Raw genomic sequence first — 15,432 nt, 5'->3', positions numbered from 1 at the left:
CACACACACACACACTTCAGTTAGAAGATAGATATCACACTGTTACAATATCTGACATTGACTATTTATCCTACATATTATCCTTGAAAAAAAAAAGTCTCTATATTTTTTACTATATGCAATATTCATGCATACGAATTCTTCACACACCGCAGTGTGCTGTATGAACTAACCTCTTTCTCTGATTTCTTGGCCTCCAGTAGGGGGTGCCAGTGTGCAATGGGTTTGCGTGGGTACGCCAGCATCTCGTTCCAGTGGCCCTTGCCAAGCCCCTCAGCACTGCACCCCACACGGTTCACACCAATGATCTCATTGTGACCTACCCTGCAAGGGCCAGACAACACACACAACATCAACACAACAGTACAGCTAATCCTGCTCTTCAGAGACACTACATTACAAAATGCAGGATTGATTTCATAGCTGAATTTGTTTTACAAAATAGAATAAAAAAATACACTGGGAACACACCAATGTAAGATCTTTGCATCCACATTATAAAAGCTAATTTGGCAAAATGATTTCACCCCATCTCCAACCCTTATAACAAGTATACATTTAGTTATCAGAGGATACGGCTGCAAGATGTAAAGTTAAAAGTGAGAGGTGATAATTAGCAGTTGCAGTTCAGGTGAAGATAAAGCTGAGTTATGGTTAAAAGGAGACATTTCCATATCTCTTGGAGAGATAATGTCTGAAATGTAAATGGGATGAAGAAACAACTACAAATGGTAATGGCACCAACAAAGTCCAGACTAGAAGGGATCTCTGTTCTTCCACATCATAATCCTGGATCAAAGGGACGCACTGGTACAAAACAAGGATCACCTGGCTGATACCCTCAAAGTAGAGTCGGTTCGCCAGTCGGCAGCTGCCACGTTAGTTGATAAAGACTACCCTCAGAGCTTCCATTCAACCAGTGAAGTAAATGTTCTGACTCCTGATCTATTCTTTCTATTTGTTGTGTTTATTTTATTTTTTAAATAGACATCCTAAGCAGTGTTCTATTCTAAGGGGGCGTATTGTGCAAACTACACAGATGCTGAATATTCTGAGAAAACCATCTGAGTTGAATTTTTTGACAGTGCTTGACAGACTGTTACCAAGTAGCTGGCCAAGTGCATGCCACATTTGTCTTATGGATGCCAAGATTAAATCAAAGCGTTATACGCACAAGTCATAGTCCATGACTGAGATGTGCAGGCTGACGTGGTCCATGCTGTCTGGGGGGATGTCGAAGATGATGGCCTCGTTGTACGTGGGGTTCAGAGTGTTCTTCTTGATGGTTGTCTTCTTCTTTTTCAAACGCCTCCCGTCACAGACGAGAGACACTTTGACGTATGGATCTGAAGTGGAAAAGAGAAAAACCTATAAGATATAAATCAGGATGTAAATTCTATAGGCGCATTATCTTGAGATTAATCGTGGCGCTCAGAAATCTCCCTGTGTTTTCATCCTTGATTTGAGAAAGAGATTCTGTACATTTACCACCAGAACACTTGACATGCAGCATTATCAAGGACCCCACATGGAGCATGAGGTTTGATACCAACAGGCTCAGAGATAGTTTCTATCTACAAGCCATCAGGCTGCTGAAAACTTGAACTGGACTGACCACCTGCACTGACTCTTGGCACCTTAGCACACATGCACTCGCTCACTTACGCATACACCCACACAGATATACACTCATCCACTAATCCACTAATCCACAGACACACGCACACACACACGCACAAACACACACACACACAGACATACACCCCCACACACACACACACACACACACACACACACACACACACACACACACACACACACACACACACACACACACACACACACACACACACACACACACACACACACACACACACACATGTTTGTTTTACTATTCTTGTGGGGACCAAACAATTGATTCCCATTCAAAACCCAATTTTCTCTAACCCCTAACCCCTAAACCTAACCGTAACCGTAACCCTAACCCTAACCTCAAAACCCTAACTCCTAAACCCTAAACCTAAACTCTAACCCTAATTGTAACCCTAAACCTAACCCATAAATCTAGACTTTTTCCTTGTGGGGACTGGCAAAATGTCTGGTCCCCATGTAACCGATGTGAAATGGCTAGCTAGTTAGCGGTGGTGCGCGCTAATAGCATTTCAATCGGTGACGTCACTCGCTTTGAGACCTTGAAGTAATGGTTCCCCTTGCTCAAGGGCCGCGGCTTTGTGGAGCGATGGGTAACGATGCTTCTTGGGTGACTGTTGTTGATGTGTGCAGAAGGTCCCTGGTTCGCGCCCGGGTTAGGGCGAGGGCACGGACGTAAAGTTATACTGTTACACCCACAAGGGTACTAAAACCAAAAACACACAGTGACACACATTCATGCTAGACACACATCCCATCTGCTGATGGGAGACTCGTATTATTATTGCTAAATAATGCACAATTTAAACACTTGCCTCCCAATCCCCCCTTTCCCAAAACACGTGTAAATATTGGACAATAAATTGTGCCTTCCTGCTAAAATGTTTATTCTATTCTACTGAGCCATTTACTTTATGTTCGTATTCTTATCTTGTATTATTTCTTATTGTTGTTGCATTGTCGAGAAGGAACCTGCAAATAAGCATTTTGTTGGATGATGTATATCATGTGTATACTGTACATACGACTAATAACACTTGAAACTTGAAGCATGCAGGTATTGTTTCAGTATGTGAGAACATAACGCTCTTCTTATTAAGCCTGCAGTGACCTCAACATAACTCAACACATACATTTTGATGCTGCAGCGATCAATTTCATTTCCCATAAAGTAAATTTCCCATGTGCATTATACTCCTACGCTACCTTAAACCTAAATATAACAATAACATCCTTGGAAAGGTCTGGAATAAATCTCTGTACATTTGATATTGATGAGTAAACACCTCATGTATTGAAAGCGGAGGAAGCGAAAGCTGCTGAAATATGTTTTAATGGAATAAAGTGAAACATATTGGCGTGGTGAATACTGATTTCAATCTTCATCCATCAGCTCCTATAATCCATTATGCCAGGAAACTAGTCAGATGTAAGCTGCCTTAGATCCATACACAACAATATAAAGAGTGCTTGCTTTGCAACCACATATGCTTCAGGGTACAATTTACTAGCCATGGTTTACTGCACACAGATCCAATTCAATCCAGCAACAATTGGTAGACATTTAAATCCTCAACTGAGAAGGGATGTTAAACTTGTAAAATGTCGTTAACAATGAGCGGAAAAATAATAACAAATAATAAAATAATTGTTTGAAATACATACTACAATATTCACAACATTTAACGCACAGGGAATGTGTCAGGACCCGGTGAGAGAAACAGTCACTAATAGTTGGCAGAACCCAGAAGATGAAGCAGACTCAGCAGTACTAGAGATAATGATTTAATAAAAGGACAAGATCTTCAGGCAAAGAATATAAATCCACCACGTCCAAAATAAATCCAAGAGGCACAAAATGGATATCCTCCAAAATACAAAGAATCTCCACAAAGTGGTAAAAACAGCAGGGAAAAACAAACCTCAAAAGACTACTCAAAAATACACAAGAACTAAACCAGAGAACCTCTGGAAAATCCAATAAGAGAACTAACTGTTTCACACAAAAAGGCTTGGGCTGGGGCTGGGTGCTAACATACAAGCACTGAGCAAAGAACTGAGGAACACACAGGGTTTAAATACTAACAAGGGAACGACACACAGGTGCAAACAATAAAAGAGCAAGGAAAAAACAAAAGGTTCAAAAAAGGTGCAATGGGGACATCTAGTGACAAAAACCAGAACAGTCCTGGCCAAAACCTGACAGAATGTCACTTGAATTCGCAAGCAAACATATTTCCTCAAATTATATTTGGTTATTGATAATATAAACTGAATATGGAGCAGCAGATTGTTATCCTACATCCCAAATGGCACCCTGTTTACTACATAGTGCACTACTTTCAGCTCTTAGTGCACTATATGGGAATGGGTACCACCTGGGACACACCTAGATTAGAATAAAAACACTGACTGAAACCTCAGAGAAATGAGTAGTTATAGGTGACATCTTCCTATTGCCAGTGATGAATATGAAAAGATTCTCACAGAAACAGAGCTCAGCACTAGAGAGGACTTCCCTTCGTTTGCTCTTTTTATTCAACATTTGATAACGTCTATAATTTTATATGTTACAGCCGGGGTTTATTTTCACTTTGACACCATCACAAATGTGCACGAGCGCACAACACACACACACGCACACGCCCACGCCCACGCCCACGCCCACGCCCACGCCCACGCCCACGCCCACGCCCACACACACACACACACACACACACACACACACACACACACACACACACACACACACACACACACACACACACACACACACACACACACACACACACATACAGCTTGCCTACCTGAGTATCCAGTGATATCCATGGCCTTGAGGTTCCTGCACTTGATGACGGTGAGAGTGAGTCGTCCTGCAGTTGGCAGGTAGCATAGTGAGAACATGATCTCTCCCAAGTCTACACTCTCCTGTGGGAACAAACAGAGAAACAAACTGATGTGACACACATCACTGGAAGGATGCCTTCAAGCCCTACTGGCGCAAGGGCAATAACATTACGATGGAAATGGATTGTGAAGCCAATGCTATTCCAAAATCCCTCAAGAGATATTGGTGTGAAGCCTGTCATCACAAACAGAATTGAGTATCTAGCTCACACTGAGGAAGTTGTAGAGTCAAATCTGTAGGACAGTGAAAAATGTCTACTTTATGGCCACCTGTGGAGTGTTAAGCATTTCAAATGTAATGTTAGTATTTCATGTGTAGTGTCAAGCGTTTAAAATGTAATGTTAATATTTAATGTGGAGTGTTAAGAGTTTAAAATGTAATGTTAGTATTTCATGTGGAGTGAAAGTTTCGTTCTCAGTCTGTCCCGGGGTGTTCTGACTAAGCTTCATCCCATGAACATGCATTAAGGCTGGTGAGGTTCTTTAAATGCCCCCCCCCCCCCCCCCCCCTGACTGAGAAATCCCATGACTCGGGATGGGATATGGACTTAATGTCTCAAGCACTTAAAGCTGATTTAGCCTAAGCACTCCAATGGGAGAGGGAATTTGGTTGATGAAGACAAAGTTGGATTCCGTGCAGTAATATGAGCGCACAGCAAATGTGTCATAAAATACTTTCTAGTCCAGAGCATCTTAGAAGTCTAATGTGGTACATGACCTGTACGCAATATTGACATTTACAGTTATGAAATGGAGCTAATGAATCATTGTGAAGACTTCAGTAATGTCAGAACAGTTATCTTACGCACTGCTCCCTTGCCCTCTCTGTCTGGAGACAGTATTACCTGTTATTAATGCCTCCTCTTTGTAAAACAGTATTGCTTTTCACAGCACCAGTGCAGGTTTGCAGTAGTCAAAGGGCCAGGATTAAAACTGGGGTGTGGTGCGAAGGCAAGGGATGCAAGTGTCAGTGTTATGAGGGAAAATGCTACATTTAGGGTTTGAGCCAGGATTAGAGTTTAGATTTAAGCTGATTCTCAAGCAATACGGCCCCAACCATTCACTTCCTCTGAGTTTGTGATCAGCCACTATCATTTATCACTTTATCACCACAGGATGAAACAGTCGATACAGTAGGCCTACCTATAGATGTATAAATCAGGCTTACCTAAACATTTATGCATCATGCGGCCTATGATTAGTGAGAAACCCCTCTCAAAATAGTTCATATGGATCATGCTCTAAGACACTGCCTACAGTCAATAAGTCTTCCACCCTGCCCTCCTCCCAGCCCTCGGCCCCCTCTACACTCTTGATGTTCTTGATGCCAGTGGGTTGGTGTTATTGATGCATCCCCCATTTGTAAACAGTACCTACATTCAGTCCAAGGCTCATATAAAAGGTAGGCCTAGTACATGCACCTCAACCCCTTTATGCCTACTACTACATCCGCAACGCAACAATTACATTTAGAACCGTCCTTGTCTGTCTACTATATGCATTACTTTATATAAGACGGTGGTTGAGGGAGTTTTGGCTGGGCGTCCTTGTTCAATAATATGTGTTTGTTAAGCAACGAGCCAACTGCTTCCTGCCACTTTAGCAATAACTACTGGATTATTGAACTACCCTCCAAAAGCAGCTGAAGTCCAACAATACGGGCCAAATAAAATAATCTGACAAAGGTACCCCTCAGACCAGAGAGCTGCCAGAGTGATGCCAGAACGATGCCAGAGTGATGTAGACTCCAATAGAATCCAAACTGATGCCAACAGCATAGTGCACTATTCATCAAGACATCCTCAGGACACCATCCAAATAGAATTACTGTCAAATATAATGACCACTTCAATATCTCGTTGGAGGGCTCAATTCTTTTGCCGAGACAGTTTTATGACCTTTGCGATGATTACAAGTACTTTTTATGCCTTTAGCTTATAATTACTGTCATTTCATATGACTTGAATAAATTCTTACTTCAACAAAAGATTTATGACATGCTGAACTCACATTTGTTCATAATGTTTTGTTCTGGTGGGGGGGGGGGGGCATATGATTTGAATGAGATTATTATAACTGGTTTCAAATATAAGTAATGTTAACTCTAGGCTGGTCAGCACGAACATATCTGGGATCAGGCTATGTCGACTCTGCTTTGAGTCAAAAACAAACAGACAGACGTTCTTACAGTTGTGGCGTACTGAATGTCCCTCCAAATGTCTGTCTCCCTGGAGAGGTCTGACGTCTCAACAAGGTTATCCACCACCACCTCCCCGATCATATCATGTCTGGAGAACCTGTCAAAGTCAAACACACTCATGTGGAGCTTCCTAACAGCCAGCTCATCATAAGGCACGGGGAACTGGAAGGACTCGTCAAACGTGGGGTTGAGCGTCTTCCGGTGGACGCGAGTCTGGAACTTCTTGCGATCTGGGAGAAGATAGATTTTAACGTAGGGGTCGGAACTGCCGCACAGGTCCTTGGCGGGCAGGTCGAAGGCCTTGAGGATGTTGACCAGGAGGGCCTCATTGTCATAGTCGTACTTCAGGGAGAAGTTGATCTTCCCACAGTTCTTGGCGTTGCTGTTCTTGGCGGACTCGTCTGTATCCAAGGTCTTCTGTCTGTAGAGTTCTGGTTTGATGCGTCCGATGCTGGTGGGCTGCTCCTCCTCATCCGCATAGTCGTTGCCCAGGTCCAGGCTGATGGACTGCATCTGCCTGGGCAGGTGCCTTTTGAATGAGCTGTGTCTGCAGAGACAGAAGAGAGGAGGGAGAAATATGAGAACCCCACTAAACCATTCAGCCTGTAGTAGCGACAGGCGGTGTGTAAAATGGCAGAGAGAGAGGAGAAGAGGGAGAATATGAACAGCTTCATTGTGGCATCTGGAAAGGTCAGTGTTTTGAAAAATTGCTTGAGTGCCCAGCAGGTGAATTCAATTCCAAGTGGTTTCTCGAATCTTAATAGTGTTTCTGCAACCTAGAACTACATGGTCCCCAATTCAATTTATCTTAGTCAGTAGTATAACTTGTCCTACTCTTAGGGGGCTGTTATTCAGGATGGGTATGGGTGTTTCAAGACAACAGAGCACAGAGATTATGTTATTGAAAAATAATTAGGTACATCCAATAATTAGACCCCCGTTATCGTTGTGGCCATGTGGAATAATGTCTGTGGGGTTGTTTAACTGGTGAATTTATGCTTATAACTGTATTGCATTACTCATCATGAAGTGGTCTGGAGATATTAACCTTATATTAAATGAACAGCACCAAATGGCTCACAGGCAAAAAGTAACACAAGGGCTTTGGAGGACCGAAACAAATTGAAACATAATTGTCTTTTTCACTATGATAATCATGTACATTTTTTATTTTTAAACAGCTGTGGAATAACAAATTGAATTCAGATAAAAGTTAATTCCTAACTTTGTTAGTGCCGTTATTTGTGCCGTTATTTGTGAGGTCCTTATGAAGTTTCTTTCTAACTGACTATAGATATTTCTGCTGACTACCTGACCCATTCAGTTTTTCTGACCACGCCTCTGTGTATGTGTGTACTGTACTGTATGTGTGTGTGTGTGTGTGTGTGTGTGTGTGTGTGTGTGTGTGTGTGTGTGTGTGTGTGTGTGTGTGTGTGTGTGCGTATGCGTGCGTGTGTGTGTGTGCGCATGCATGTGTGTGTATGTGTATGCGTATGTGCGTGTCTGCATACGTGCTTGTGTGTGTGCATGTGTATGTGTGTGTGGCAGTGAAATACTGAAGTGGATTCAGGTAGATTAAGCGTTGGATTTTCTATCTTTGTTGCCATTATGTGGAGATTTGGCCTGTACTGTCCCTGTGTACACGTCAGGTTCTTTAAACTTTAATCTTTTTATTATTACCAGAGCCATTCAATTTTCCTGACCATGCCTCTCTCTCTCTCTGTGTGTGTGTGTGTGTGTGTGTGTGTGTGTGTGTGTGTGTGTGTGTGTGTGTGTGTGTGTGTGTGTGTGTGTGTGTGTGTGTGTGTGTGTGTGTGTGTGTGTGTGTGTGTGTGTGTGTGTGTGTGTGTCTATGGCTGTGTGTGTCTATGGCTGTGTGTGTGTCTATGGCTGTGTGTGTGTGTGTGTCTATGGCTGTGGGTGTGTGTGTGTGTGTGTGTGTGTGTGTGTGTGTGTGTGTGTGTGTGTGTGTGTGTGTGTGTGTGTGTGTGTGTGTGTGTGTGTGTGTGGCTGTGTGTGGCTGTGGGTCTGGGTGCTGACCTGGTGGATGAAGCGGGCTCAGTGGCTTGCCGCTGCATGCGTTGCGTGCGCCTCAAAAAGTGCTCCCTCATTGAGAGCTGCACCTCGGCGGGGATGTCAGGCGATGTGTGGCTTATCTTCACAGCAGCCTCTAGGAATCCCATGGAACCCATCGGGTCTTTCACCTTATCTGTAGCCATGGTGACCGGTGACTTTTGCTGGTTGGGGCTGGGGAGGAACTTGTGCTGGTTGTGGTGGAGGGGGTGATGAGGGTGGAGGTGGAGGTGGAAGGGAGGGCAGTCGTCTGGGGGACCACAGGCTGGAGTGAGGGCTGCAGAGTTGGAAGAGAGGGCCGCTGCCTCTTTATTCCGCAGATAAGGCACCCAGCACAGCTTCCAGGAGGCAAAGGCACAAAGAGTCAGCAGGACCAAGCCACACACCACAAACACACCGAGGAGGAGGCCAAAAGTGACGTCTGGAGCAGAGCCGCAAGGACCAAATGCAGGATCACACAATATGGACAAGCAGATGGTGGTAACAGTGAGAGAGAAACAGAGAGAATCAGAGTCAATTAGATTGAAATACAAAATATGGCACAGTAGATTGGTATGGTGCAGTGCTGCAACACAGTAACACAGTAGATTGATATTGCAGTATCAGTGACAATGAAACACTGGTGGTCTGAAAGATGGACAGCCATATGTTTACTGTCAAACCTGTTTTCGTAAGATTGATGATCATATTATACATTTGTCTGCAGTCATTGGTGTATACATGTGGATGCTGAATACATAAAGCTCATCCTTAAAGCAGTAAAAAGATACGTAACACACACTTTGTTAGCCTTGCAACTGAGTTAAAAAGTAATTACAGTTAACTCTGATAAATGATAAATAACGAAGCCTATTGGGAGATGTGCTACAGTGTCAAATGCTCTCTCTGGCGATAGTTTATGTATGGTGTAAATCTGTATGTGTGTGGATATGAAAATGGGTATGGGGTGTGGTGGGCTTGGAACAGCCCCTCAAACGAATTAATTTGTCAATATTATGAATATGTTTTCTGGAAGAACAAATGGGATCTAAAGACCTGGAGAGCCACTAAGAATGCTAGCAGGCAGCACCAAGGACAAACATTCATTTTAAAAAATTGAGAAGATGAAGAAAAAACACCACATTGTTGGCTTGGTTCGCCCCGGGGGATACTTGCCAAAGCATTATAAATTTATTCTTGATGAAATGTAATTATCTTTCTCCACCTGATACTTGCCAATGTTTCCATACTGTGGAAAATGTACTTTTATCTATTTGGGTTTCACTGCAGCGTTCATCCAATGCTGCTGCACTCTTGATTACCCTGATTTATCTGCAATAATTCACACTGAAGAGTTTCAGAGCATCTTGGTGCTTTCTGTTTGTATTCTGACTCCAATCTCAACATACTGTCATTCCCTGCTAACCATTAGACCTGCTTCAAGGCAGATTCAATTTGTTCCTTTTAGAAATTCAGCTGGCTCAACTGTTACTCAGTTTAATGTACAAACATGAGCATATGTTAAAAAAGAACACTGGAGGTTAGATTCTGTTTGTTCAACAGTTACATTATAGCCTTCAATATGTATATGATATTCATATTTATACAGGGAGATTTGTAAATGGTTCAAATGAAACATGGGTTGAATGTCCAGTTTTTGACAATCATCAATATGGATCATTGCTTTATTTGTTTTATAGATTTGATCCTTTCCAAATTCTTTCACACTCTACATCAAACTCTAAGACAGTGGTATTGCAGTATTATTAGGTATAATGAAGATCTCTTTACGCATGCCTTATGGTTTTTATAATACAGTTGTAACTTTCAAATGTCCTCAGATAACTCCAAGTTTCAAGATGTGCATTTTTACTCAAATGAAAAACTCTCATGTTCAGAACTCTCCATCAAAGCATTTTGTAAATTGGGTCCAGTTCGGAGAGCTTTGGGCTTATCCAAGATGGAGCCTGGATTTCCTAGACATGGGGATTTGTGCCTCTACTCTGAGAGGATTTCAACATCATCCCCAGCCATGACTCCTCCTTGTCATATCCCATTTCTCCCAGTCCTTCACAAAGGACAGTGTTAACTGACCTGCCACTGGCACATTTCTCGTTAACTGTGACAAAAAATGCGAAGATTGTAGATTGATGGTTTATGTAGGCTATCTGACCAGAGCATAGAATGGAAGTTTTATGTAGCTGAAATGGTATATGATGGCTTTGGAATGTATAATGTAGCTGTTTCATGATATGTAACCACTCATGATATTTAACTCATTATCAATTTGTTGTTATTATAGAAAGTACTTAATTTCCCAATAATGACAACATAATCGCACATTTGGTCATTGGAACCTGGAAGCAAATCTGAGTGTGCTGACGGTCTGTCATGAGAGACCATTGCACAGTAGATCATTGGCATACAGTAAGCAGAGCTCTATTTGATGGGTAATGTAATGTTCACAATAGAGACAATGGAGTAGGCCAACAGATATAGACAGTGAGCAGTGAATTTCCATTTGCTCTGTGTGTGTTGTAATGTCCACACTAGAGACACTCAGCATTGGGGAGTAACGGTTTATCAAAACACTCTAACTGTAATTTGTTATGTTACCAACAAAAATATTGTAATCAGAGTAAAAAGTAGATGAATATGTCGATGAATAATTTTTTATTCAATTTGACACCTTTCTGTTTTCTCAATGACATTCAAATAAGCATTGAAAAAAGTGTAAATTGAACATGACACAATAAATGCGTTTGATGGATCATGGGAAAAGAGCAGGAATAGCAGTGACGTGTACTAATGGATGACAAGGGAAGCCAGGCTTCCCCAAAAAATGTACAGAGAAAAAAAGATAGCAACTAATGTATCTTTAGTTTCTCTGTTTTTCATAATTTTTTGGTCCAATAGAGTATGACATTGTAGTTTCGGCTATTTCAGCCAAAGACAGGTGTATAAAATCGAGCACACCGCCATGCAATCTCCGTAGACAAACATTGGCAGTAGAATCACCTTACTGAAGAGCTCAGTGACTCTCAACATGACAGCGTTATAGGATGCCACCTTTCCAACAAGTCAGTTTGTCAAATTTCTGCCCTGCTAGAGCTACCCCAGTCAACTGTAAGTGCTGTTATTGTGAAGTGGAAACGTCTAGGAGCAACAACGGCTCTGTGGCTAAGTGGTAGGCCACACAAACATGAACAGGAACGTTGAGTGCTGAAGCGTGTAGCGCGTAAAAATCGTCTGTCATCAGTTACAACACTCAACACTCAGTTCCAAATTGCCTCTGGAAGCAAAGTCAGCACAAGAACTGTTAGTTGGGAGCTTCATGAAATGGGTTTCCATGGCCGAGCAGCCACACACAAACCTAAGATCAACATGTGCAATGCCAAGCGTTGGCTGGAGTGATGTAGAGCTGGCCACCATTGGACTCTGGAGCAGTGGAAATGCATTCTCTGGAGAGATGAATCACATGTTTTACCATCTGGCAGTCCGACGGACAAATCTGGGTTTGGCGGATGCCAGGAGAACGCTACCTGCTCCAATGCATAGTGCCAACTGTAATGTTTGGTAGAGGAGGAATAATGGACTGGGGCTGTTTTTCATGGTGCGGGCTAGGCCCCTTAGTTGCAGTGAAGGGAAATCTTAATGCTACAGCATACAATGATATTCTAGATGATTCTGTGCTACCAACTTTGTGGCAAAAGTTTGGGGAAGGCCCTTTCCTGTTTCAGCATGACAATGGCCCATGCACAAAGTGAGATCCATACAGAAATGTTTTCTCGAGATCGGTGTGAAAGAACTTGACTGGCCTGCACTGACCTAACCTGGCCGTGACCTCAACCCCGTTGAGCACCTTTGGAAAGAATTGGAACGCCGACAGCGACCCAGGCCTAATCACCCAATATCTGTGCCCGACCTCATTAATGCTCTTGTGGCTGAATGGAATTAAGTCCCCTCAGCAATGTTCCAACATCTAGTGGAAAGCCTTCCCAGAAGAGTGGAGGCTGTTATAGCAGCAAAGGGGGATCAACTCCATATTAATGCCCATGATTTTGGAAAGAGATGTTCGACAAGTTGGTGTCCACATACTTTTGGTTATGTAGTGTATAATGGATTTATACACCAGTTCAGTTGGTTGCGGTGATGCAACATATTGGAGGCCAATGGCCATAAAACCTAATTGAAGAAGAAAAAGAAGGAAGGTAGGGTTGATGTAGCACAGGGGAGAGCAGAGGGTATACAATTCATACCATCCCACAGGGCCATGCTTATAAATTACACCGCTACACATTTTGTATGGTAAATAATGTTTTGATTACAATATTATGCAAATGAGAAAGGTCAAACCACAGTAAAGACTAAGGACAGCTAGTGCAGTAGTGGTACATGTAGCTGTGGTTCCACCCTTATATTTACACCTAATCAAGTCATGTGTTCAAAGTCTTTATATCAAAATACCATATGAAAGAACATGTTACGTTGTTGGATGTATATATTTTTTAAGGATTCATAATACAAATGTATTAATATTGTTATATCTGGAAAGCTCAGAAGCTCCAACATACAATTATATCAACATCAAGCTCAACACCGGCACCAGTAGGCCCAGTAAAAGCCTATATTGTTAAGTCTTTCAATGGAAGAATGATGAAAGATGAAAAGGGCTGGCTGAGAACTGCTTCCATCCCGATAGAGAGTTCTACCAAGCTGGGCCTTGGCTGAAGCATATGTAGCCTTTCAGAACGGCCCACAAATTGAATTAAACTTTGTTTTGAAGAAGAGTCAGAGCAAACTCAAGCCTGGGGTTTTTTCACTTCAAGTGCCTTCAAAATCTAACCTGGTTTCCATAGAAACCTTGTCATTAGACAGATGTATGCACTCTCTACTGGCTGTTATGAATCGACTGATCTCCAGAAAGAAAACCAGAAGGTGGTCCACTTTTGCATAGAGCTAATGGCACGATACGAGATATACACTGCCTGCTGTGCACAGCATGAGTTGTACTGTATTGGTAGTGTTGTATTACATATTGTATTACACATGTTGCTGTCCACAATGCACAAGGAGAGTGTTCAATGATAAGCCAAGGTTGACCTTTTGGATTTAAATCTTTCAAGAGCCTTAACGATCCACTGTCATCAATTGAATAAAAATGATTGGCGTGTACTGCTCAGCTCATTTTCTGCAAAGGGCAATCTCTGAGGAAGGCAGGGAGTGGTGGTGCTATCCCTGCCCTGTATCCCTCAATTACTCACAGGCTCTCCCTCCAACACATCGCCATGACAGCTGATATTTCCCTGGGAACGAGAGGGGAGCCACAGCAATGGAGAATGGCTCAGAGTCACACTGCTATCGAAGATGAGGGAGTTCAGAGTAAAATAAAGTAAAATAGACTTTGGATAGCAATTTCACTTCCAAACTTCCAAAGTAAAATTGTATTTGAAAGGCTGTCCATTGGAAACCCTCAGTCATTTCCAGTGGTGAATCTCATGTTCAGACATTTTCACTGTTCAAAATGCAAAATGCAAATGTTCACAGTAGAACATGATTAATTGAAGAGCAATACAACAGGTCAACTACATGGAGATAAAGGCAGGTTTCCCATCTCTCTTATTTTTTGATAGCTGCATTTTATGGCTCACTTTCTTTCTTTCTCTCTTCCTCACTGCAATCTGAAATCCTCTAATCCCCCACATCCCCAAATCCTTAAAACTCCACAGCATGCCAGGAAGAGAAGGGTTAGACTCTAGCATTATCTGCCTGCCTGCCTGCCAGCCAGAGGGCTGTGTGTGTGTGTGTGTGTGTGTGTGTGTGTGTGTGTGTGTGTGTGTGTGTGTGTGTGTGTGTGTGTGTGTGTGTGTGTGTGTGTGTGTGTGTGTGTGTGTGTGTGTGTGTGTGTGTGTGTGTGTGTGTGTGTGTGTGTGTGTGTGTGTGTGTGTGTGTGTGTGTCCAGTATATCGGCCTGCCTGCCAGAGGTGTGGGAAGAAAATGGGAATGGATTATGGGAAAGACTGTTAGACACCCTCACAGTACAATTCACACACTGATCTGGGGTGAGGTGTACTATAAGAGCATGGTGTTATTTAGGGTTGGGGTTGGATGGAGTCCATAGTAGTAGTAGCCCTGATTTTCATGAGAATTATGGCAAGGGAATGTAAGACATCCTCCCTCACAGTAACATTCACATACTGGGTTGGGGTGAGGTGTACTGTTGTACTGATGTACTATGTTTCGGATATGAATTGGAGTGGGTTGGATGGAGTTCATTAAAGCAGTGTCCCTGATTTTGTGTCTTTGCTAGTCATTTTAGCCACCCTTTTTTAATTGGTGGAAATAATGTTATAATTATTTGGTTCTTGTAAACAGCTTTCAAGGATGGGTCAAGCTATTGAAATGCTACAGTATTGGGTAGGGGTTGGATGGAGTGCATTCTAGCAGTATGCCTGCTTTTGCTTGCTTTCCTACTAATCATTTTATCCACCCTTTTTTAATAAGAGTGGAGAGATGATTTTGTCATTATTAGGTATCTTGTAAACAGATTTTTCAAGGGGTGGTGAAGCTATTTAATTGCTGTGAGAATGGATGGATGGTGTATCAGGGGTTAGGGATAGTGA

At 42.4% G+C, this 15,432-nt stretch overlaps 1 protein-coding gene across 4 annotated transcripts in view; it reads right to left on the bottom strand.

Annotated features, from left to right (window-relative positions):
* The window catches only part of LOC129829782 (synaptotagmin-6-like), a 106,440-nt gene that overhangs the window by 10,073 nt on the left and 80,935 nt on the right, over positions 1–15,432 (bottom strand). For 3 of the 4 annotated variants that reach the window (XM_055891696.1, XM_055891695.1, XM_055891697.1), the window contains 5 exons: positions 8,798–9,251; positions 6,746–7,304; positions 4,458–4,578; positions 1,175–1,346; positions 174–324 (listed from right to left, as the gene is read on the bottom strand). In XM_055891696.1, the coding sequence (XP_055747671.1) occupies positions 174–324; positions 1,175–1,346; positions 4,458–4,578; positions 6,746–7,304; positions 8,798–8,976 (1,182 nt within the window). In that variant the 5' untranslated portion in view covers positions 8,977–9,251. Of the gene's footprint in view, positions 1–173; positions 325–1,174; positions 1,347–4,457; positions 4,579–6,745; positions 7,305–8,797; positions 9,252–12,907; positions 14,631–15,432 lie in introns of those variants that run through there. The other variant, XM_055891694.1, reaches the window with a different exon arrangement.

The sequence above is a fragment of the Salvelinus fontinalis genome, chromosome 31 (genome assembly GCF_029448725.1).
Source record: "Salvelinus fontinalis isolate EN_2023a chromosome 31, ASM2944872v1, whole genome shotgun sequence".
Lineage (NCBI taxonomy): Eukaryota > Metazoa > Chordata > Actinopteri > Salmoniformes > Salmonidae > Salvelinus > Salvelinus fontinalis.
Note: the sequence above shows the minus strand (reverse complement) of the source record. Positions and strands in the feature narration are given on the sequence as shown.